Source organism: Rhinatrema bivittatum, chromosome 3 (assembly GCF_901001135.1).
Source record: "Rhinatrema bivittatum chromosome 3, aRhiBiv1.1, whole genome shotgun sequence".
NCBI lineage: Eukaryota > Metazoa > Chordata > Amphibia > Gymnophiona > Rhinatrematidae > Rhinatrema > Rhinatrema bivittatum.
The window spans coordinates 314,924,036-314,946,377 of NC_042617.1; the positions used below are offsets into that span (position 1 = coordinate 314,924,036).

The 22,342-nt window shown below is 44.0% G+C and overlaps 1 protein-coding gene across 1 annotated transcript in view; it reads left to right on the plus strand.

Annotated features, from left to right (window-relative positions):
• Nucleotides 1–3,223: 3,223 nt before the first annotated feature.
• The window catches only part of TRAPPC3L (trafficking protein particle complex 3 like), a 54,278-nt gene continuing 35,159 nt past the window's right edge, over nucleotides 3,224–22,342 (plus strand). Inside the window, exons 1-2 of the mRNA XM_029596841.1 lie at nucleotides 3,224–3,274; nucleotides 15,122–15,219. Of these exons, the coding sequence (XP_029452701.1) occupies nucleotides 3,224–3,274; nucleotides 15,122–15,219 (149 nt within the window). The remainder of the gene's footprint in view (nucleotides 3,275–15,121; nucleotides 15,220–22,342) is intronic.

The following is a 22,342-nucleotide window of genomic DNA, read 5'->3' on the forward strand; positions in this document are numbered from 1 at the left end:
CAATGAAATAAATGGAATATTGGCCTGCATTTTCTTGAGACATGGGCACTGGAACCACAACCCTTAGGCTGAGGAGTCCTGACAACGTACACTCCATTGCCTGTCTCTTCTGCAGAGAGTTGCAGGGAAAAACCATGAAAAAATCCTGAGGAACTCTATGAAACTCCAGAACATAGCCATCTCTTATCACCTCCAGAACCCATTGGTCTGGCATGATCTCAACCCACCTCCAATAAAATAGAGAGAGGCGACCTCCTATTCACGGAGGTGGGTTGCCACATCGTTAATGGGAGGCACAGGGTGCTCCACTGCCCGAGCCTGCACCCCATCTGGGCTGCCTGGGATGAAAGGACTGAGATCTACCCAAAAGTTGAGCCATCTGAAAGGCCGATCCTCTATAGGGTCAAAAACATCTGAAACCCATATTACGACCTCTCGAACTGAAGGAGCGCAACACCTGTTTCTTATCCTCTGGCAACTGAGGAACCCAGGACTCACCCCACTTAATGGCCATTTTCTTCAGCTTGCTCCCAAACAAGAGAGAGCCTTTAAAGGGCAACTTAGTAAGGTTAGACTTCGAGGTTGTATCGGCCAACCAATTTCTCAGCCATGGCTGATGCCTAGCCACTATTACCAAAGCCACACCTCTGGCTGAAGTGCAGACCAAATCACAGCCTGCATCTGTCAAAAAGGCCACTGCTAGTTCCATCACTGCTCTGGAATTCAAATCAGATTCATTGACCTCCTGAGAGAGAAGTAAACAAGAGCAAGCCACCAGGGAATAACAGGAAGCTATCTGCAAATTCATTGCCATTACTTCAAAAGCCTGTTTAAGGATAGCCTCAATTCTCCTATCCTATGCATCCTTCAAGGCCGCTTCCCCTTCTACTGGGATAGTTATCTGCTTGGTAATGGCACACACAAGCACATCCACCTTCAGAGAGTGCAATTGCTCCCTCGCAGCTGGATCTAGGGGGTACAGTCCTTCTAAGATTTAATCCCCTTTAAAATTAGATTCCAGAGTGCTCCATTCAGGATCAATCGATTCTTGAATGGCTTCCATAATAGGGTAGAAAAAAGAGGCTTTCCGCAAAGAAATCAAAATGGGATCTTTCTTTGGCTCAGCTTCTTCATGTGTTATGTTTTGTAAGGTTTGGGTGGACCCTTGGACACTGTTGCAGCTGACCACGCCCACGGGGGGAAGCCCCGTGAGGGGCCACAGGTCATGCTCAGCTCTGGATACACAAACACAGATTTTATCTTTATTTAGACAGTTTGTGAAGCCACCAGAGGTGGCAGTAGTGAATAGAAGATGGAGCCCGGCTGGGCTAGTATTCCTCAGGGCGCTGGAACAGCGGCTCCTCCGGTAGCAGTGCTGTAGTGAAAAGAACTGAGAGAATGAGTACAATAAGACATTCACAGAGTCCCCAGTATGGAGAAGCCCCGAGATAGGGAGAGCTGGCCCTTGAGGAGTGAGTACCAGATCCTGGGAGCAGAGAAGGGCAACCAAAATGATAAAGGGGATGGAACAGCTCCCCTATGAGGAAAGGCTGAAGAGGTTAGGGCTGTTCAGCTTGGAGAAGAGACGGCTGAGGGGGGATATGATAGAGGTCTTTAAGATCATGAGAGGTCTTGAACGAGTAGATGTGACTCGGTTATTTACACTTTCGAATAATAGAAGGACTAGGGGGCATTCCATGAAGTTAGCAAGTAATACATTTAAGACTAATTGGAGAAAATTCTTTTTCACTCAACACACAATAAAGCTCTGGAATTTGTTGCCAGAGGAGGTGGTTAATGCAGTTAGTGTAGCTGGGTTCAAAAAAGGTTTGGATAAGTTCTTGGAGGAGAAGTCCATTAATGGCTATTAATCAATTATACTTAGGGAATAGCCGCTGCTATTAATTGCATCAGTAGCATGGGTTCTTCTTAGTGTTTGGGTAATTGCCAGGTTCTTGTGGCCTGGTTTTGGCCTCTGCTGGAAACAGGATGCTGGGCTTGATGGACCCTTGGTCTGACCCAGCATGGCAATTTCTTATGTTCTTATGTTCTTATGTTCTTATGTTCTTATGTTCTTAGAGACTCGTTGGCAAGTACTCATGCAGCAGTTCCAAGTAGGAGATGGCACTGGCGCTGGAACGGAGGCAGGCCCTCGAGGAGCGAGTACCTGGTTCCAGGGAAACAGCTCTGAGGAGTAGATGGTAGTAGTACTTACAGATGGTGTCTGTAGCGAATTCTTCCAAGTAGAAGAGGAGATGGACGCAGGCAGCGAGTCAGGGAATATGGACCCTCGAGGAGCGAGTACTGGTTCCTGATAGCGACCTGAAAGAAGCAGAGAGGCCCCCGAGGAATGGGTACCCCGTTAGCAGAAAAGAGTCCAATAGAAGTTGGACGCAGAGTAGCTGGGTACGGAGAGCGAATCCCATCCATAAGAATCTCCTTGCTAACTCAACGGTTAGCAAACAACAGTAGGCTTAAATATCCGGGCAGCGTGACGTCATCACAGGGGGACGCCCCTGAGGTACACGCCATAGAGAAAATACGAATGAGGGCCGCGTTGCACGTGCGCTCCCTAAGGTACATGAGGAGCATGGCGGGAGGCAGCGCCCAAGCCGGTCCGGGGATGCCGGAGAGGACGGCGGGCAGACACCGCGGCAGCCAGACGTTCACAGGGAGCAGGAGGAGTCACAGAAAAAGAAAGGTAGGTGGAGTGAAGCTGTCGGGCAGCGACGGTCGCAACATCATGTGTGTCATCTGGGTCCCTATCGGGGAGACACATAGCAGATCTAGGCTTACTCCGACGCTTACCTGCAGCGTCAGATGTGTGGGAATCTGCAGCCTGCGATTCTGACCTGTGAAGATTGGCCAGGGCTGGGGACTGCGCCTGAAGAAAGAACTGCATCCCCTGAAAAAATTCTACCCGAGAAAAGGCAGAAGGATCTATACCAAAACCAGGGGGCATCTCTCCTGTGCCCACTGAACTACCTTCCCCCACTGATAAACCAATTAGGGGGGTCCCAAGATCAGGCAACACCTCTGGCAGCTCTTTTTCTGTTTCCAAACCAGGCTGGGAAGAACAAGGCTTAGTAAAATCAGATGGAGGCAATTCTCTCTGTTGCGCTCATCGGTCGCAGACGGCTGCACCTTTGCTGCTCACCTCTTTTTGCCCTGTAGCTCTGAGTCTGGGGAGGATGGCTGCCTTGGCTTCTGCACGCCTCCCGCCATGGCGGTCCGGGATGATGCTGGTGCTCCCAGCAGCCATCTTACTTCTGGGGTGACCTAGGGCACGCACGCGTGCACCTGCCCCTATCTTAAACATGTCATGGCGGGAACCTCGGGGGTGTCCCCATCGCATGACGACATTGCCTACGTACATATAATCTCATTGGGCCAGCATATCATCGAGTTAAGAAGGACCTGTTCTTCTCAATTCCGCCATTCTGGGACTTTGCTTCACTGTTCCTGAGCACCTGTCTAAGTGATCTAGGTACCTGCTCCTCGAGGGCCTTGCCGCACTAAGGGCTATCCGCTCCTCGGAGGGCCTTCTCTACTTGCCTCACTTCTCTAATCCAGTGAGTCTCTTTCTATTTCCACAGACGACCCTTCAGTGCTCCTGTACCTCGGGTCTCCACGGTGCCTACCTCTACAGCTGATTACTGTGTTCAGAGTGAGTACTGGATCTGCTCTACTACTTCCTCCTTCTTCTCAGTGTGGATTCTCAGGTTACCCTGCTCTGCGGACCACTACCGGATCCACCCTGTCTTGGGCAAACGTCTACCACCATCCTCCGGCCTACCCCGCTCTGCGGACCACTACCAGAGACAGCCTGCACAAGTCTCTATGAGAGAAGGTATTCCCCGGGTTACCCCACGCTGCGGACCACTAGCGGGACCACCTACACAAGCTTCATCTAGAGGAAGTATTTCTCGGTTTACCCCACGCTGCGGGCCACTACTGGAGAAACCAGCTTACAGGTCATCTACTCTGGACTGAGTCTATTAACCTGCTCCTCGGGTTATCTTGCTGTATAATAAAACTACTGCCTCTGGTGTCCATCACTGCTAAGACCCCGCCTGTCGTGGTGAGTCCCCACAGGGCTCCTCCCTGTGGGTGGAATCAGCTCTTGCCATGGCCCAAGGGCCCACTAACCAGTTTTAAACTCACAAAACGTAACACTCTCTGAGCCTCCAAACAATGCTGACACAAGTTAGAGGGAATGCCAGGCTGGGATGCCTGAATATGCAAGCAACACATAGGGCAAGACGCTTAGGCTTCTTTGATAGCAGCACCAACAGTCATAAGAACATAAGACCATAAAAACATGCCATAATGATCAGACCAAGAGTCCATCAAGCCCAGCATCCTGTCTCCAACAGTGGTCAATCCAGACCATAAGAACCTAGCAAGTACCCAAAACCTAAGTCTATCCCATGCTAGTGTTGCTAGTAATAGCAGTGGCTATTTTCTAAGTCAACTTAATTAATAGCAGGTAAAGGACTTCTCCTCTAAGAACTTATCCAATCCTTTTTTAAACCTAGCTACACTAACTGCACTAACCAGATCCCCTGGCAACAAATTCCAGAGTTTAATTGTGCATTGAGTGAAAAGAACTTTCTCCGATTAGTTTTAAATGTGTCACATGCTAACTTCATGGAGTGCTCCCTAGAGCTCCTATTATCCGAAAAAGTAAATAACCGATTCACATTTACCCGTTGTAGACCTCTCATGATTTTAAACACCTCTATCATATCTCCCCTCAGCCGTCTCTTCTCCAAGCTGAACAGTCCTCATAGGGGAGCTGTTTCATCCCCTTTATCATTTTGGTCACCCTTCTCTGTACCTTCTCCATCACAACTGTATCTTTTTTTGAGATACGGTGACCAGAATTGTAAATTGTACCCAGTATTCAAGGTGCAGTCTCACCATGGAGTGATACAGAGGCATTATGACATTTTCCAACAACAACATTTTGTATGTTTTTTGACTGCCGCAGCACACTGAACTGACAATTTCAACGTGTTATCCACTGTGACGCCTAGATTTCTTTCTTGGGTGGTAGCTCCTAACATGGAACCTAACATTGTGTTACTATAGCATGGGTTATTTTTCCCTATATGCATCACCTTGCACTTATCCACATTAAATTTCATCTGCCATTTGGATGCCCAATTTTCCAGTCTCACAAGATCTTCCTGCAATTTATCACAGTCCACTTGTGATTTAACTACTCTGAATAATTTTGTATCATCTGCAAATCTGATTACCTCACTCGTCATATTCCTTTCCAGATCATTTATAAATATATTGAAAAGCACAGGTCCCAATACAGATCCCTGAGGCACTCCACTGCCCACTCCCTTCCACTAAGAAAATTGTCCATTTAATCCTACTCTCTGTTTCCTGTCTTTTAGCCAGTTTGTAATCCATGAAAGGACATCACCACCTATCCCATGACTTTTTACTTTTCCTAGAAGCCTCTCATGAGGAACTTTGTCAAATGCCTTCTGAAAATCCAAATACACTACATCTGCCAGTTCACCTTTATCTACATGTTTATTAACTCCTTCAAAAAATGAAGCAGATTTGTGAGGCAAGACTTGTCTTGGGTAAAGCCATGCTGACTTTGTTCCATTAAACCATGTCTTTCTATATGTTCTGTGATTTTGATATTTAGAACAATTTCCACTATTTTTTACTGGCACTGAAGTCAGGCTAACTGGTCTGTAGTTTCCCCAATCACCCCTGGAGCCCTTTTTAAATATTGAGGTTACATTAGCCACCCTCCAATCTTCAGGTACAATGGATGATTTTAATGATAGGTTACAAATTTTTCTAATAGATATGAAATTTCATTTTTTAGTTCCTTCAGAACCCTGGAGTGTGTAGCATCCAGTCCAGGTGATTTATTACTCTTCAGTTTGTCAATCAGGCCTACCACATCTTCTAGGTTCACTGTGATTTGGTTCAGTGCATCTGAATTATTACCCATGAAAACCTTCTCCGGAATGGGTATCTCCCCAACATCCTCTTCAATAAACACTGATGCAAAGAAATTGTTTAATCTTTCCACAATGGCTTTATCTTCTCTAAGTGTCCCTTTAACCCATCGATCATCTAATGGTCCAACTGACTCCCTCATAGGCTTTCTGCTTTGGATATATTTTAAAAAGTTTTTACTGTGAGTTTTTACCTCTACGGCCAACTTCTTTTCAAATTCTCTCTTTGTCTTATCAGTGTCTTACATTTAACTTGGCAACGCTTATGCCTTATTCTACTTTCTTCTGTTAGATCCTTCTTCCAATTTTTGAATGAAGATCATTTGGCTAAAATAGCTTCTTTCACCTCACTTTTCAACCATGCCAGTAATCGTTTTGCCTTCCTTTCAACTTTCTTAATGTGTGGAATACATCTGGATTGTGCTTCTAGGATGGTATTTTTTAACAATGTCCATGCCTCTTGCACACTTTTTACTTTTGTAGCTGCTCCTTTCAGTTTTATCTAACTATTTTTCTCATTTTCTCAAAGTTTCCCTTTTGAAAGTTTAGCACGAGAACCATGGATTTGCTTACTGTTCCCTTTCCAGTCATTAATTCAAATTTGATCATATTATGATCACTATTGCCAAGCAGCCCCACCACCGTTATCTCTCTCACCAAATCCTGTGCTTCACTGAGAATTAGATCTAAAATTGTTTCCTCTCTCGTTGGTTCCTGAACCAATTGCTCCATAAAGCTATCATTTATTGCATCCAGGAACTTTATCTCTCTAGCATGTCCTGATGTTACATTTACCCAGTCAATATTGGGGTTATTGATATCTCTCATTATTACTGCACTACCAATTTGGTTAGCTTCCCTGATCTCTCTTAGCATTTCACTGTCCGTCTCACCATCTTGGTCTGTCACTTCACCCTAACAGGAGTCTGATAATAGTGCGCCCAAAATTTAGGCGCTCAACACTGTGCCTTGATAAGTGCACAAACTAAGCTCCCTCAGGATGCTCAGATTGTGTATGCAGAAAAGTGCATGAGTGCTTGTACACCCACAATTGGGCACCCTGGTAGGTGATCCTATGCGCCCAACTAGATGCACAATTAAGCGCACAACCAGACGCACTGCCGGGCACACAAGCACGAACCGATGCAACTGAAGGGGGCAGTCGTGGTGCACAAAAATGCCCAAAAATGCCACCACGGCCTACCACACGGTGATCAAGATGATCCTGCAAGCTGGGCCAAAAAGGCTGCTCAACTCGCCAGGCTGCCCACATCCCCTAAGCTCCTCCGGAAGCAGGAATGACTGTTGGATTGCGTGCCGAGCACGGAGACCGGGGGTGGGGAGAAGGAATCCCTACTTAATTCTCCCCTTCTTCTCTCCCTTTTTATAATTACCCTTTACCTGAGCTCATCTGGCCCAGATGAGTTCAAGGTCAGTCTCTGGCTGCGGCAAAGATCTTCACCACTGAACTCGGCCTCCTGCACCCACTTGTCTTTCAGCTGTTTTTTTTTTTTTTAACAAATAAGTCCGCACTAGCTGAAAAACCAGCTACAGGACCAAGGCAGTCATCTGAGGGACCACGGAAATCACCTCAGGAATTCTCAGCTGAGGGAGGGACCATAAGGTATCACCACAGGAGAACAGGATGAATAATCCTTCTCCGCTCTTTTTCTTTTTTAAGCAATTCCCAGTAGGGAGATACACATGCACATTTGCTGGAGACGCAGAATACTGGTGAGCTGATGTCACTGCAGGGGTATATATACCAATATGTCAGCTTTGCTATGTCTCCATCTGCTGGTAGAGGTGCATAACCCACTGGTTCTAGATTCACTTGTCTGAATGCTAAGAAATGGAGGTAATTCTCAAAGCTACCTACATGCATAAAATCCTGGTTATATATGTGTAAATGGCCTTTTGAAAATTGCCCAGGGGGTTATGAGCATAAAATAAGCATACATGTGATTTTATAGGATGGAGCTGAGGCAGGGAAACCATTTAAGCTCACACTTTTGATTTCTGATTACATGTATGTATGTAAATCAGTATGCACACATTTACACTTGCTAAAAAGCAGGGTATAAATATGTGCATCTTTGTCAATACTGTTTCTATACACACTTGGGAATTTTCACAGCTGATTAATGCTCATAAATATGCTTTGAAAATTCAGGCTAAAATCTGCAGGTACTTTCTACAAGCAGCGTTCAGTCCTATATGGACTGCTGAAATTTACCTGCATAACTCAGCACACATCTGCATAAGTTATCCTAAAGTTAGGCCTTTATTTTAAAAATTGTACAGCAGGAGCCGCATAGATTACAAAATACCGCATATCATCACCCCAAAGGTGTGCAAATATATTTCAGAACATTTATTTATTAAAAATACTTATATTCCACAACGTCCAATAAAAATTTCTCAGTGCAGATTACAGAAAAAAACATACGCAGTTCACACAACACAATAACATTGAAAGCAATATAACATTTTTATTACATGAAATAATTTAAAAACTTCTTTAAATAAGTGAGTTTTAATATTTTTTCTCAAAAGTTTAATGCCCCTCTCCTCCCTAACCTCAGCCAGCAAATCCATTCCAGTGAGAAGGTGAAGGAAACAAAATGCTCTAAGTCTAATCAACTGGTGTTTATTATGGTGGATAAATCTAACAAATGTATGCTGGCAGATGTAAAGATGACCTGGTCCATAGCAGTGCAATTCTTCAGCTAAAGAGCATGCAGATTCTGAAAATACAACTTCTGGTTTAAGCTATGCTCTCCATTGAACTGATAACCAGAAAGGTTCCAACAATACAAGGCAGATATATTTGCTTAATCCTACCTCACTTGAAATTCTGGCCACAATATTTTGGACTAATGGTAAAATCCTAATCAAATATTTGGAAGGCCCATCCTTAAGCTGTTGCAATAAATGACCCAGAACTAAAGAATGAAGTATTGCCCTTTAATGGTTTAAATAGTTTTAGTTTGTAGAAAGTTAGTTTAGCCGCATGCCGGATATGAGCTTTCATAGAAAGACCGGAGTCAATGATGACTTCAAGGTTTCTAACCTCATAAGAGAAGGATAAAGAAACATAATCAATCTTTAAAGAAATGCAACTCTGATCAGGGGCTCGCTTGCCAACGCATAGCAATTTGGACTTTTGTAACTTTAAGTAAAGACCATGTTCAGCAACCCAATTCTAAACCTGTAGCATACAGGAGCCAAAATGTGCCATAGGAACGTCACCACTATTACAGGGCATGAAAAACTGAGTCTCATCAGCATACAAAACATTAATATTCCGCACTTTTCACATTGTGTTATAAGCAAATTACAAGCAGGTACACACATAATTAAAACACAAAGGTGAATTTTTAAAGCCCAGTATGTGCATCAATTAGTGGATGATCGCACAAATGGGGCATGTGTATGCCCACCGTATTTTCAAAACTCAGAGATGCATATAGATCTCAGGATTGCACACGCATCTTACTGAGCTTCAAAAAGGGGCAGAGGGTGGGCATGGTCACGGTCTTGATGGGGTGTGGGAGTTTCAGGGCATGGTCCAGAGATACGCACATAAATACTTACGTGCCCCAGCGTGCACCCAGGTCCAATGCCATGTAAATTTACTTCTGATATAGAGGAGGTGTAAGTTAAAAAATAGAATAAACAACAGTTTCGGAAGGGTTTAAAGGATCTGAGGTAACTGGTAAGTTTTTAAATCGGGGGGTTTGGAGGACCCTTCCTCTTAACTGGGTGGACTGGTGGACGAACTGGTGAAATTGGCAATGGTGTGGATGGGTTCCCTGACTTACATGGGATTTACACAGCTAGGCATGCGCCCATTTAAAAATGGGCACACATGAGTGTGTGTCTAGTGTATTTTATAACATGCATGCATATATCCCTGCATGTTATAAAATCGCTAAATATTCCACTATGCTGGTAGGTTCTTATTGATGTATAGAAAGAGACCTCATACAGCGCCCTTGCAACAAGTGGCTTGTATGTGTAAGCCTTTATAAGCGGTGGGGCTTTTTAATCATAGGTCACTTTATGGAATGATTGATGTATTCCCCGGAGGGTTATACAGCATTGCACTTATTTGCACTTATCTTTGCATGAAAAGTCCACGATGCAGCTGTGTTGGAGTTTTCCACATTTGACTTTTAAAGTTCAATACTGCAGCAATGTGTAGGTCATCCGACACTGCAAGTGTTTCGAAGCGCTTTACTTCTTCTTCAGGGAACACAAAAGCTGCAAGCTGCAAGCATTTATCTGTGCAATGGAAAATAACACAAAAACCTTTAAAAACAGCTACTCGCTTAGAGAACAACATGGCTGTAAAGGAACATGGTACACTTACTATAGTCTAAAATGTGGTCGATGTGCCATCCGAAGAATTTTTATAAGCACTGAAACAATAAAGTCAACAGAATGAGCCTGTATTCAAAAGTTGTGAGAACTTTACAAAATAAAAATTGATGCGTTGGAAATAAAGTTACTCGCGTTATGGTGCCACAAGCTACCTATTAACAGCTCTTCTCGGTGTCCGACAATGGGCTTTGAAAAGGACGCCGTTTTTAAAGGGAATCCCATCGACCCGGCGGATTGACAGCCGGAAATGATGAGGATAAAATGTCCAAATAAGAGAACTGACGTATCAAGAGAGGCCATTTTGAAGTCCAAAAATGGGCAATGACATTTTATGCACGGCCATTTTGAAAGGAAAAAACTCTCCGGTTGAACAATGTACTCATTAAGGGGGTAATTTTCAAAGGAGTTACGCATGTAAATGTGACATACTATCGTAGCAATTTTCAAAAGCTATTTACTCGAGTAAAGTGCACTTACTTGAGTAAATCCTATGGACAATTCAATGGCATATATTGTAGCAATTTTGAAAAGCCCACTTACTTGAGTAAAGTGTATTTACTCGAGCAAAAACCAGTTTTGCTCGAGTAAATGCTTTTTAAAATCAGGCCGTAAGTGAAAATGGACACGTTGGAAATGAAGTTACACATGTTTGGGTGCCAAATAACATTTCTTCTCAATATCCGATGATGGACTTAGAAAAAGACGCCATTTATAAGGAAATTCCATCATCCCAGCGGGATGACAGCCGGAGACGATGGGGAAAGGCCATTTATAAGTCCAAAAATGGGCAATGACGTTTCATATGCAGCCATTTTGAAAAGAAAAAAATTCTGTAATTAAACAATGTTCATCTTGAGTATAGGAGGGTATCCTCTAAAAGATTAACAACCCAAAAAAGCGGCCATACCAAGACTCCTTGTATGGTGAATGATGTTTTGGCAACCATTTTCAAAAAAACAATTTTGCTATTGTTAAAGAGAGGAACTGAAAATGACCATTTGAGATAAATCACAGAAAACCATTCCACTCTTTCATTGAGTCCTTTAGGTTCCACTGTATTTAAACAAATGATCCATTAGTTTTCTTTTAAATTGAGTGCTGCAGTTCTATCTCCACCACATTTGAAAGGGGGAACATGATCCAGGATAATCCATTTGAGGTCTTCAAAATTATGGGTATGTTCTATACAATGCAAAACTATAGGAGCTTTTTTGTCCTGGGTGTTAATGCGGCTCCGATGCTCTGTTAGACGGATGCGTATTTTGCGTTTCATGCATCCAACATAAACTTTGAGGCATGGGCATTGGAGGGTATATATAACATGGTCTGTATTACAATTAACTTTATACTTAATAGTGACTTTAATGCCCGTGTTTAAATCTTGCCAGCCCATGCCTATGTGAGCATTTGCACAAAAGGAACAATGTCTGCATATAGTTTGTCCTGGAGAGATGATGGTCTGATCCTCGGGAATAGCAGCTCTGACTAATCGTTGTTTGATGTTAATTCCTCTGGAGAACGCAAACATAGGTTTATTGTGAAAGGGGGGATGTGGGTTCAAAATGTGCCAATATTTTAAAATGATCTTTTTAATTTGTGAAGTGAGTTCCGTGTGTTCAAGGACGCAGATCAAGTTAGGACCTTCAGATTTTGATCTATATTGTAATAGTTGTTGTCTGTCAGAATATGTTGCCCTTTTATAAGCGTTTTGAATAGCCCATTTGTGGTACCCTCTTTCTTTAAATCTGTTTTGTAATCAAAATGCTTGTTCATGAAATTCATCATTGTCAGAGCATATCCGCCGGATACGAAAATATTGACCCACTGGTAAAACCCTCCTTAAAATGTCGTGAATGATGGCTTTCGAACCGCAGTAGATTATTTCTATCAGTGCTTTTATGAAAGAGTGTGGTACTAATCCCTTGCATACCAAGAAATGTCAAGATAAGATATTTTCTTACGATGATAGGCAATACTAAACTTCAAATTGGGGTTAACTTGATTAATCCATCGATGAAAAAGTAACAGCTGTTCCTTGGTATTTGTCCAGATGAAAAATATATCATCTATGTAACGGGTCCATATTTTAACATGCTGGAAAAATTGTGATTTATAGACATAATCTTCCTCAAATTGCATAACAAATAAATTCACCTATGTTTGCATACTCCAGAGGAATTAACATCAAACAATGATTAGTCAGAGCTGCTATTCCCGAGGATCAGACCATCATCTCTCCAGGACAAACTATATGCGGACATTGTTCCTTTTGTGCAAATGCTCACATAGGCATGGGCTGGCAAGATTTAAACACGGGCATTAAAGTCACTATTAAGTATAAAGTTAATTGTAATACAGACCATGTTATATATGCCCTGCAATGCCCATGCCTCAAAGTTTATGTTGGACGCACGAAACGCAAAATACGCATCCGTCTAACAGAGCATCAGAGCCACATTAACACCCAGGACAAAAAAGCTCCTATAGTTTTGCATTGTATAGAACATACCCATAATTTTGAAGACCTCAAATGGATTATCCTGGATCATGTTCCCCCTTTCAAACGTGGTGGAGATAGAACTGCAGCACTCAATTTAAAAGAAAACCAATGGATCTTTTGTTTAAATACATTGGAACCTAAAGGACTCAATGAAAGAGTGGAATGGTTTTCTGTGATTTAAGTACAAGATTTATCTCAAATGGTCATTTTCAGTTCCTCTCTTTAACAATAGCGAAATTGTTTTTTTGAAAATGGTTGCCAAAACGTCATTCACCATATAAGGAGTCTTGGTATGGCCGCTTTTTCGGGTTGTTAATCTTTTAGAGGATACCCTCCGATACTCAAGATGAACATTGTTTAATTACAGAGTTTTTTTCTTTTCAAAATGGCCGCATATGAAACGTCATTGCCCATTTTTGGACTTTTAAATGGCCTTTCCCCATCGTCTCCGGCTGTCATCCTGCTGGGCTGATGGAATTCCCTTATAAACGGCGTCTTTTTCTAAGTCCATCATCAGATATTGGGAAGAAATGTTATTTGGCACCCAAACGTGTGTAACTTCATTTCCAACGTGTCCATTTTCACTTAATGAGTACATTGTTCAACCGGAGAGTTTTTTCCTTTCAAAATGGCCGTGCATAAAATGTCATTGCCCATTTTTGGACTTCAAAATGGCCTCTCTTGATACGTCAGTAATCTTATTTGGACATTTTATCCCCATCATTTCCAGCTGTCAATCCGCCGGGTCGATGGAATTCCCTTTAAAAACGGCGTCCTTTTCAAAGCCCATTGTCGGACACCAGGAAGAGCTGTTAATAGGTAGCTTGTGGCACCATAACGTGAGTAAGTTTATTTCCAACGTGTCAATTTTTATTTTGTAAAGTTCTCACAACTTTTGAATACGGGCTCATTCTGTTGACTTTATTGTTTCAGTGCTTATAAAAAGTCTTCGGATGGTACATCAACCACATTTTAGAATACAGTAAGTGTACCATGTTCCTTTACAGCCATGTTGTTCTCTAAGCAAGTAGCTGTTTTTAAAGGTTTTTGTGTTATTTTCCATTGCACAGATAAATGCTTGTAGCTTGCAGCTTTTGTGTTCCCTGAAGAAGAAGTAAAGCGCTTCGAAACACTTGCAGTGTTGGATGACCTACACATTGCTGCAGTATTGAACTTGAAAAGCCAAATGTGGAAAACTCCAACACAGCTGCATCGTGACCTTTTCATGCAAAGATAAGTGCAAATAAGTGCAATGCTGTATAACCCTCCGAGGAATACATCAATCATTCCATAAAGTGACCTATGATTAAAAAACCCCAGCGCTTGTAAAGGCTTACACATACAAGCCACTTGTTGCAAGGGCGCTGTATGAGGTCTCTTTCTATACATCAGTAAGAACCCACCAGCATAGCAGAATATTTATTTATTTTTGTTTTCATACAAGCATTTCCAGCTATTTTCAGGATAGTATTTTTGAGTCTTTGTTATAAAATCACAACATCTCTGGGCGTGCACTGACGCAAATGCGGCAATGTGCACCTGCACATCGGTTTGAAAGTTATCATCATACAATAAGAGAAACAAAATCCTTCCCTTTTCTAAATTCTGAAGGTCAGCTCCCAGCAGGGCTAAATACATATTAAAAAGAACTGAGGAACTCCTTATTTTAATGAACACCAGGAGGAAAATGAATTCCCCAGAAATACTCGCTGTTTTCTCTGTGAAAAAAATGAGGTGAACCAAGATATGACTGTACCACCCAAGCCAACTTAATCATAAGGTCATGTCTGACAGTGTGAAATGTGACAGATAAGTGAGGCAAAGCATGCACTGCTTTTCACTGTGGGGAAAATGGGTAGAGTTGGTGGCAGGCCCCGAGAAGTCGCATGGGAGTTTCATTGTGAAATCCCTGAGCATTGATTGCTCTGCATACTTTATACCTACAACATAGGTGGGGTAAAAAAAATTTCCCCTGAGCTGTTGCTTCTGGATTTTGAAAGGGAAACTCCTCAGGGGGTTTTCTTTTGAAATTTGGCTTACCTGCAAGCCCAGTGGACAGTTTGAACATTGCATCATTGAATCACTTCTTCCTTTTAGCAGAAAGAAGTAGCACACATCAATGGCACGCCTTCAGTGACCCAGCAAGAATGTACTGCGGGCCTTGTCTCTTACCTGGGTGTAGGGAGGGGGTAATATATTTATTGAATATATAACTGAACAAAAATTGCCTTTTTTTCAGAGCAGAGAATTTTTTGTGCTGACCTATGGTGCCTTGGTAGCTCAGCTGTGTAAGGATCATGAGACGGATGAAGATGTAAACAAATATCTAGATCAGATGTAAGTAGTAAAAATGGTTTATTTTAAAATCTTTTTTTTTTTTTAATATTGTACTTAGTTGTATATGGGAATTTACTTCCTTGATAATTATTCCTGATCTAGACCAATGGTTAAAATCCTCTTTAAGTCAGGAGAGCTCTGGTCTTTAACAGACCTGCTTCGTAGTGTCTCGTCCTAGGTTGGGATTCCAAAGATGAAGGACATTTTAAAGCATTCTGGAAAAGAGCAAAAATCAAGAGACTTCTGTTTCGTACATGGTATGAACATATTGAAATGGAGCACTACTGCCGGGAAGAGAGATTTGTAAGAATGGGCCAGGTTTTCTAAGGCTTTTCTCCCATTCTGTGTCTACGGGGAAATGCTGAGTCAACGACCCCTGCTATGCAGGTCAGAGTGAATTATTCCTGTCTGATCACTAACGGGAATGCATTGTATATACATATTTGAGAACATCTTGGCTTTGCTTAGCCTGAGATTAGCGATGAGTGGGAAGACAGATGGAAGTTCGCTCTGTATTTCTGGTATGTGTATCACGAACAAGATAGATGCCAGATGTCATTTATACGCATTTATTGTAGTGGAGATGTAAAAATTCCTGGCTCAGGCCGAGTTTCGCCACTACCCAAGTGTCTGCCTCAGGGGCTGACTAGTTCAAGGGTTTGAACGTGCATATATCATTTACTGTGAAGGTTTGAAACACCAATCGATATCTATCAGTATAATAAAATTCAGAAATGTAGTCTCCACTTTTGTCGTTATAGATCGCCTCCCTTACTTTCTTTTTTGGTATGTGTGACAGAAATTGTTGTGCAGAAACATCAAGGTCAATATACACAACCATTTAGCTAGATAACTCAGAAGATATTTGGATAAATGGAGATTTGCACAGTTATCCAGCTAAATTCTAGACCACATGGTCATATGGCTGGCTAAAAATTTAGGTGGCTAGAATTTAACCACTTAAGTTAGGGGCGTTCTGGAGGCGTAATCGGGAAGAGTTGAGTTAACCAGATATCTTATCCAGCTAACTCTGCTCAGCCCATAGAGCTGTCCCAAAGTTAGCCAGATAAAAATATTTGGCTGTTTTTAAAATGTATTCAGTGACGCAGAAGCGCCAGTGTGTAAATGGGCTGTGTTAGCTGGATACGTTTATCTGTCTAACTAGCCAAGCTGCACAGAGGCTGAATATGGACCTCTGCCATGTACACCCTTTCCCTTTCTCCCAGATCCTTCTCAATCCTCCTTACCACCATCTCTCTTCCCTCCTCTCCTTCTGCTCTGATTGTGATCCTCCCTCTCCAGCCTCTGTGGAGATTCTCAGCTTTTTTCCCTCCTCTCCTTCTGCTCTGATTGTGATCTCCCTCTCCAGCCTCTATGGAGATTCTCAGCTCTCTTCCCTCCTTTCCTTTTGCTCTGATTGTGATCCTCCCCCTCCAGTCTCTGGAGGTTCTCAGCTCTTTTCCCTCCTCTCCTTCTGCTCTGATTGTGATCTCCCTCTCCAGCTTATGTGGAGATTCTCAGCTATTTTCCCTCCTCTCCTTCTGCTCTGTTTGTTATCCTCCCTCTCCAGCTTATGTGGAGATTCTCAGCTTTTTTCCCTCCTCTCCTTCTGCTCTGATTGTGATCTCAGCTGATTGAGATTCTCAGCTCTTTTCCCTCCTCTCCTTCTCTGATTTTGATCCTCCCTCTCTAGCCTCTGGACATTCTTATCTCTCTTCCCTCCTCTCCTTCTGCTCTGATTGTGATCTCCCTCTCCAGCCTCGAGATTCTCAGCTCTCTTCCTCCTCTCCTTCAGCTCTGATTGTGATCCTCCATCTCCAGCCTCTGTGGAGATTCTCAGCTCTCTTCCCTCCTCTCCTTCTTATCCTCCCTCTCCAGCTTCTGGAGATTCTCAGCTCTCTTCCCTCCTCTCCTTCAAGTTCGATTGTGATCCTCCCTCTCCAGCCTCTGTGGAGATTCTCAGCTCTCTTCTCTCCTCTCCTTCTGCTCTGTTTGTTATCCTCCCTCTCCTCAGCTCTATGGAGAGAATCTCCATAGAGCTGAGAATCTCCAGCCTCTGTGGAGATTCTCAGCTCTCTTCTCTCCTCTCCTTCTGCTCTGATTGTGATCCTCCCTGTCCAGCCTCTGGAGACTCTCAGCTCTCTTCCCTCCTCTCCTTCTGCTCTGATTGTGATCCTCCCTCTCCAGTCTCTGGAGATTCTCAGCTCTCTTCCCTCCTCTCCTTCTGCTCTGATTGTGATCCTCCCTCTCCAGCCTCTGTGGAGATTCTCAGCTCTCTTCCCTCCTCTCCTTCTGCTCTGATTGTGATCCTCCCTGTCCAGCCTCTGGAGACTCTCAGCTCTCTTCCCTCCTCTCCTTCTGCTCTGATTGTGATCCTCCCTCTCCAGCCTCTGGAGACTCTCAGCTCTTTTCCCTCCTCTCCTTCTGCTCTGATTGTGATCCTCCCTCTCCAGCCTCTGGAGACTCTCAGCTCTTTTCCCTCCTCTCCTTCTGCTCTGATTGTGATCCTCCCTCTCCAGCCTCTGTGGAGATTCTCAGCTCTCTTCCCTCCTCTCCTTCTGCTCTGATTGTGATCCTCCCTCTCCAGCTTCTGGAGATTCTCAGCTCTCTTCCCTCCTCTCCTTCTGCTCTGATTGTGATCCTCCCTGTCCAGCCTCTGGAGACTCTCAGCTCTCTTCCCTCCTCTCCTTCTGCTCTGATTGTGATCCTCCCTCTCTAGCCTCTGGAGACTCTCAGCTCTTTTCCCTCCTCTCCTTCTGCTCTAATTGTGATCCTCCCTCTCCAGCCTCTGGAGACTCTCAGCTCTTTTCCCTCCTCTCCTTCTGCTCTGATTGTGATCCTCCCTCTCCAGCCTCTGGAGACTCTCAGCTCTTTTCCCTCCTCTCCTTCTGCTCTGATTGTGACCTCCCTCTCCAGCCTCTGGAGACTCTCAGCTCTTTTCCCTCCTCTCCTTCTGCTCTGATTGTGATCCTCCCTCTCCAGCTTCTGGAGATTCTCAGCTCTTTTCCCTCCTCTCCTTCTGCTCTGTTTGTGACCTCCCTCTCCAGCCTCTGGAGACTCTCAGCTCTTTTCCCTCCTCTCCTTCTGCTCTGATTGTGACCTCCCTCTCCAGCCTCTGGAGACTCTCAGCTCTTTTCCCTCCTCTCCTTCTGCTCTGATTGTGATCCTCCCTCTCCAGCTTCTGGAGATTCTCAGCTCTCTTCCCTCCTCTCCTTCTGCTCTGATTGTGATCCTCCCTCTCCAGCCTCTGTGGAGATTCTCAGCTCTTTTCCCTCCTCTCCTTCTGCTCTGATTGTGATCCTCCCTCTCCAGCCTCTGGAGACTCTCAGCTCTTTTCCCTCCTCTCCTTCTGCTCTGATTGTGATCCTCCCTCTCCAGCCTCTGTGGAGACTCTCAGCTCTCTTCCCTCCTCTCCTTCTGCTCTGATTGTGATCCTCCCTGTCCAGCCTCTGGAGACTCTCAGCTCTCTTCCCTCCTCTCCTTCTGCTCTGATTGTGATCCTCCCTCTCCAGCCTCTGGAGACTCTCAGCTCTTTTCCCTCCTCTCCTTCTGCTCTGATTGTGATCCTCCCTCTCCAGCCTCTGGAGACTCTCAGCTCTTTTCCCTCCTCTCCTTCTGCTCTGATTGTGATCCTCCCTCTCCAGCCTCTGGAGACTCTCAGCTCTTTTCCCTCCTCTCCTTCTGCTCTGATTGTGACCTCCCTCTCCAGCCTCTGGAGACTCTCAGCTCTCTTCCCTCCTCTCCTTCTGCTCTGATTGTGATCCTCCCTCTCCAGCCTCTGGAGACTCTCAGCTCTTTTCCCTCCTCTCCTTCTGCTCTGATTGTGATCCTCCCACTCCAGCCTCTGGAGACTCTCAGCTCTCTTCCCTCCTCTCCTTCTGCTCTGATTGTGACCTCCCTCTCCAGCCTCTGGAGACTCTCAGCTCTCTTCCCTCCTCTCCTTCTGCTCTGATTGTGATCCTCCCTCTCCAGCCTCTGGAGACTCTCAGTTCTCTTCCCTCCTCTCCTTCTGCTCTGATTGTGATCCTCCCTCTCCAGCCTCTGGAGACTCTCAGCTCTTTTCCCTCCTCTCCTTCTGCTCTGATTGTGATCCTCCCTCTCCAGCCTCTGGAGACTCTCAGCTCTCTTCCCTCCTCTCCTTCTGCTCTGATTGTGATCCTCCCTCTCCAGCCTCTGGAGACTCTCAGCTCTCTTCCCTCCTCTCCTTCTGCTCTGATTGTGATCCTCCCTCTCCAGCCTCTGGAGACTCTCAGCTCTTTTCCCTCCTCTCCTTCTGCTCTGATTGTGATCCTCCCTCTCCAGCCTCTGGAGACTCTCAGCTCTCTTCCCTCCTCTCCTTCTGCTCTGATTGTGATCCTCCCTCTCCAGCCTCTGGAGACTCTCAGCTCTCTTCCCTCCTCTCCTTCTGCTCTGATTGTGATCCTCCCTCTCCAGCCTCTGGAGACTCTCAGCTCTTTTCCCTCCTCTCCTTCTGCTCTGATTGTGATCCTCCCTCTCCAGCCTCTGGAGACTCTCAGCTCTCTTCCCTCCTCTCCTTCTGCTCTGATTGTGATCCTCCCTCTCCAGCCTCTCTGGAGATTCTCAGCTCTCTTCCCTCCTCTCCTTCTGCTCTGATTGTGATCCTCCCTCTCCAGCCTCTGGAGACTCTCAGCTCTCTTCCCTCCTCTCCTTCTGCTCTGATTGTGATCCTCCCTCTCCAGCCTCTGTGGAGATTCTCAGCTCTCTTCCCTCCTCTCCTTCTGCTCTGATTGTGATCCTCCCTCTCCAGCCTCTGGAGACTCTCAGCTCTCTTCCCTCCTCTCCTTCTGCTCTGATTGTGATCCTCCCTCTCCAGCCTCTGTGGAGATTCTCAGCTCTCTTCCTCCTCCCATCTTGCCCACCTTTATCTTTCCCCCTCTTCATTCTCCTTCAGCCCTGCGTTCTTTCCCATCTCCCCAATGAATAAAGTTACCCTGCTCCCTTCTCATATTTATCTGTCCTTCCTCTCCTCCCTCCCCCTCTCCCCCATGTGCCTCTCTGTCCTTCCCCCTCTCTATCTCCCTTCCTTTCCAAGTTCTTGGGGCTGATGTAATAAATCCACGCCAAAATTTCTGCTATTTTTTTGTATGATTTTTGATAGTATGGCGGTGCCCCCATAGGATGTAATTAAATAAAGGTATGTAAATGAGACCTGTGCTTAAAATCCATGCTAGGTAAATAAACAGATGCCAAAAGCCATGCTAAACCTTTGATGCAGTCCATGTGCCTATAAGCAAAGAATCACCTGAGCTAAAGGATTCCAATTTATCCCTATCAACAGAAAAGTAGGCTGTTAATACAAACAAAAAAACACACTTTGAAATGTCTGAATGTCAAAACCAGAAGTCTAAGGTGGGAGAGTTAGAGTGCATAGCAGTGAATGACGAGATAGACTTAATTGGCATCTCAGAGACCTGGTGGAAGGAGGACAACCAATGGGACAGTGCTATACCGGGGTACAAATTATATCGCAATGATAGGGAGGATCAACTTGGGGTGGTGTGGTGCTTTATGTTTAGGAGGGCATAAGAGTCCAACAGGATAAAGACCCTACAAGAGACTAAATGCACAGCATTATTTTATTTATTAATTTATTTAAAAGTGTTTATATCCTGCGCCCTCCAATGTTCGGGGTGGGTTACAAAAAACATGCATAATAATTAAAAGTAAATGAAATATGAAAACAAATTTAAATAACACACCAGAAATCATTGTCATATACATTAAAATAAAAGACCAATCTTAGAGGACACACAAGTCACAGAATACAATTAAAACTAATTTTGGGAGGTGGATAAGTCACAAAGTTTTAGAATGTCTAGTTTGAAAAGATGATGTTTTAGTGTCTTCTTAAATTCTTTGGTATTGGAGAGTAATCTAAGGCTGGGAAGGTAAGGTCTTTCATAAAATTGTGCCTGCAATTGAAAAAGCGCGTTCTCCTGTCTTGTTCAGTTGATTTTGGTGATGGAATTTGTAACAGTAATTGATTTTTTGATCTTAGATTTCTGCAGGGGGTGTAAAGAAGTACAGTAGCTGATAGCTATGAATTGTGATTATTATGGACAAGATTGTGTATTATTGTTAAGTTTTTGTATTGAATTTTCCTTTTAATAGGAAGCCAGTGTAGGTGAACGAGGACTTGGGATATGTGATCATGTAGCTAAAGAAGTCATGCTACAGCATTTTGAATGAGTTGGAGAGAGCGTAAGGCAGTTTGAGCAAGACCTAAATAGAGAGCATTGCAGTAGGGGTGTGAATCGTGTGATCGATCGTCTTAACGATCAATTTTGGCTGGGGGGGGAGGGAAATCTTATCGTCGTGTTTTTTTTTTAATTTAAATCGTTAAAAATCGTAAATCGGGGGAGGGCAAGAAAACCGGCACACCAAAAAACCCTAAAACCCACCCGAACCTTTAAAACAAATCCCCCACCCTCCCGATCCCCCCCCCAAAATGTTTTAAATTACCTGGGGTCCAGTGGGGGGGTCCCGACGCGATCTCCCTCTCTCTGGCCACGGCTGCGTTGAGAGAAATGGCGCTGGTGGCCCTTTGCCCTTATCATGTGACAGGATACCCAATCCTGGCAAATTATTCTTATATCACAAGCCAACTAACAACTAATACATATATTGTGACATCAATATAATTAAATAATCTTTATTAGTGAAAAATATAAAACACACTCACAAATTATCCATAATACCCCACACAATAGATATTGTATTTTGATAAAACATCATACAATATTCAAACATCACCCATACAACACATATCACACATACATTACACATCATGTGTAATGTATGTGTGATATGTGTTGTATGGGTGATGTTTGAATATTGTATGATGTTTTATCAAAATACAATATCTATTGTGTGGGGTATTATGGATAATTTGTGAGTGTGTTTTATATTTTTCACTAATAAAGATTATTGAATTATATTGATGTCACAATATATGTATTGCTTATCATGTGACAGGCAAAGGTAGCGCCGGCGCCATTTTGGTTCCTGGTTCCCGACGTCACGCATCCAGGAGATCGCCCCTGGACCCCCGCTGGACCCCCAGGGACTTTTGGCCAGCTTGGGGGGGCCTTCTGACCCCCAC